The 3,517-nt window shown below is 27.9% G+C and overlaps 1 protein-coding gene across 11 annotated transcripts in view; it reads right to left on the reverse strand.

Moving 5' to 3' along the window:
- The window catches only part of LOC106786084 (mitogen-activated protein kinase-binding protein 1), a 96,191-nt gene that overhangs the window by 27,940 nt on the left and 64,734 nt on the right, over positions 1-3,517 (reverse strand). For all 11 annotated transcript variants that reach the window (XM_014747159.1, XM_014747177.1, XM_014747151.1 and 8 more), the window contains one exon: positions 2,649-2,740. In XM_014747159.1, the coding sequence (XP_014602645.1) occupies positions 2,649-2,740 (92 nt within the window). The remainder of the gene's footprint in view (positions 1-2,648; positions 2,741-3,517) is intronic.

Consider the following 3,517-nt stretch of genomic DNA (forward strand, 5'->3'; position numbering starts at 1 on the left):
ATTAATATTTCATTTTATTTCTTCTCCTCGAATAATAAATTTAATTAATTATAAGTATTGGGTGTTTGTAGTAATAATAATCGTATTCGTATGATAAATAATTTGAATGAAATCATACATCTAGGGATTAACTAGGCCAAGTTTACGCGTAGAAACTTATTAATCTTCGAAATGACAATAAATTGATCATAGTTATGTGATTTTTATTTTTATACAATTTTTAAAACTATCAAATCATACCTCTACTTTAGACTTATAAAACAAATAAACATGTTAAATAATATTAATTATAATATTCAGTGTTGAATAAGCTATAAAAAAGCAAATAATAAAATATATTTTTGTAATAATTAGTATCTTTAAACGAAATACATTTAACGAGATATATTTGAGGATTGATACCTTTAACATAATGTGAATCAATTGTAGTACGATTAAAAAAAAACAAATAAAAAAATTGGAAAAACAATAATTAATACTTCAACATCATTTAAATGAAAAAAAATAATCAAGATAATTTGTGTATATATATATATTAAATAATATTTTGTATAATTTATCTTGATTACAGATCAATCTTTAAATATCGAATAATTTAAATATCTTCATTGTTTATTTCATATATTTCGTATAATTTTGTATTTAAAGTGGAAATTGCAAGCATATAAGATTTCGTTCGTCTTGCAAAATGTGAACAGATGAAAGATAAGAGGGTGGAAGAGAGTAATTTGTCGGGATGAGGTGAAATCAAAAGAAAACCAAATGGAACTTTCACGAAGTCGTTAGAGATCATTTGAAAATAATAATTTATCCATGGAAACACTCTGGCGCTCAGTTCCATGTTTGGAAATTGTAGAAGACGAATCCATTTAGTTGTTGCAAAACGGAGAACAATAAATGTAATTTTGTAATAAGAGACATAGGACAAAGTTGCAAGGTGAGCCAATCATAGTTGTCGTTGAAGGACACGAAACGATCGTGATCCGGTCTTGGTTGAATATAAACGAAAATGTTCCACTCTCTTTTGTTGTCGCGATAAACCGGAATAATCTTTTCATCGTACTTTCGCCATTATTTTCATTGAAGTCATGGTAAGTATAAGAAAAATTCGAAGAATAATCCGAAGAAGAAGAAGAAGAAGAAGAAAAATGAGAAGAAACGAGAAAAGTACGGGTCTTTTATCGGATCCGTTGCCAACGTTTATCCATGACCAATGAAACAAACGTGAACCCCTCATTATTGTATTTTTTTCGTTTTCTTTTATCGACACCTCCTCCACCTTCCATTCTCTATTTCCTGTTATCGCGATAATTTTAAACTTAATTTTTTTTTAATCACGACGAAAAGAAATAAATTCGTGATTATAATCTAACGGTACATCCGTATTCTACAAGTTCATTCGAGTTTGTTGCAAATAAATATTGAAAAATCGAGAAACACGTAGATTTGAAATTGTTATATTTTTAAATTATTTAACAGATTGATAGAATATCATTATTTTTCAATATATTTTATTTTTCTCAACGGTTAAAACTTATTTCAATTTAAATATTTAACGAGTATTATTTTTGGTTTTGCAAAAATAAAACTTTTTAATTAGAAAAGGTAGGCAAAAAGTTTACCCGTTGATAAATATCATTATTAAAAATTAATACGATCGACAAGATTTCTATATAAATATATTTATAAAAAAAAAAATGTATTTAATATTTAAAAGGTTCTAACACGAACATATAATAAAATATAAATGATGTCTTAATATTTTCTTCTGATCGATTTATAAAAAAAAATTTACGATCGATTTATCGCTTTCCCGTGAATAAAATACAACAAGTCGGCCTTTAAAACTCAGTGTAGATTCGTAAAGCGAAAGCGCACAGATCCATTCGAAAGAGGGTTAATAATTAACTGCTCGAAAAATTGTTACGGTCAAAGTAATTATCTCTTTGAAAGATATACGGGCAAGGTTGGAGAACTCTTAAAGCACGTTTAAACATCTTATACATTTCAACGTATGCTCGATTAAAATTGCACGTTGTAATTACGATCATAATTCAAAGATCAATAATTAAAACAATCGATTCACATTAATAACAAATAAAACATTCGAATTTTTGGGTATCGTTAAATTATTACATGCTATTATCTCGTCTAAACAATTCTAATTGTAAGTACGTATACTTGGCTAATAAATGATAGTAACATTTTCGATATTAATAAAAAAAGGGTTGTTTATTTGAAAAAATAAAATTAATAATTTTTACATTAACTTATTGGATATTAAAAAACACAGTGAGAGTATCATCATTATCAATCATTACAACGTATGGAATATATGTTACACGTACATATCGTTAATGTAGATTTCAAACGGTAATATTAGAAGTTAGATGTAAATTAAATAAACTCGGTGTTAAACACCGCGTTAAAAGAATTAATTAGTATATTTTTTTTTTTCCTTTTGTCTATTTTAACGTTAATGAATTGAAAAGTTTAGAAGATTGTTCAACGAAACGATTAGAGTTGTACCGATACAAAAGTAGACCAAAAGTGGTTCAAAAGTGGATCGAGAGATCGATAGATCTATATAGGTCGATTAGATGCAACGAAGAGAGAGAAAAAAAAAATAGAGAAAATAGATTACTCACCCAGCAGGATAAGCGACCAACTCGCTGGTAGAGTCGCAATCCAGGGCTGCATTGCTCGATACTGTAACACCCAACACTCGTTCCAGTTTTATCTGAAACAAATCGAAATTGACGGGTCAAAAACGTGTTGTTTATGTATTCGAATGTATCCGGGTTTCGGGATGAGAGGGGACAACGAAACAACTAACTGAGATCATCTAAATAAAAGAAGAAAAAATACAAGTAGAAATAGAGAGAGAGAAAAAGGGTGAATGATTTTATAACGCTATATGTTCACATGTAAAAAGATTCTTTCTCGAATCAATGTTGCAGCACAGCTGCAGCAGCTGCTGTTAACATTGACCTTGCTTCTATCGAGGGTAGAACCAGTTGCGTCAAGGAAAATCCGGGATGTTTACCTTTTCTACCTTATAATATTCCCTTACATCTTTTTTTTTGTTTTCAATTTGCTTTTGGTTATCCCTTTTCTTATGTTTTTGAAATATACCAAACCCCGCGTATATCATTTTTAGAATATACCTGAACCTCGTTACTAACACGTATGATATATATTTAAATTAATATAATAAGTTACAAAAAAGGGCATCGTAATTTGCATCAATAAAGTTTTGTTTCCTTTTTTTTTTCTTTTCTTATAGTTTTAATTTTTAGTCTACGAATAAATAAATAACCAGTTTTGGAAAGTTAAAAAAATATATTTACCAAATTCCGTAGCGTGTAACGTGAATGAAATTTATTTTTAAAAACGATTCGATGAGAAATGTTTTAAGATAAAGTATAATACTTGAAACTATGTTAATTTATATATTTTTATGATTTATAAATAACTTCAAAGAGAAAAAAAAAACAAAAAAAAAAAAAAAGGAAAA

Source organism: Polistes canadensis, unplaced genomic scaffold (genome assembly GCF_001313835.1).
Source record: "Polistes canadensis isolate GaletaPanama2010 unplaced genomic scaffold, ASM131383v1 scaffold_3, whole genome shotgun sequence".
Lineage (NCBI taxonomy): Eukaryota > Metazoa > Arthropoda > Insecta > Hymenoptera > Vespidae > Polistes > Polistes canadensis.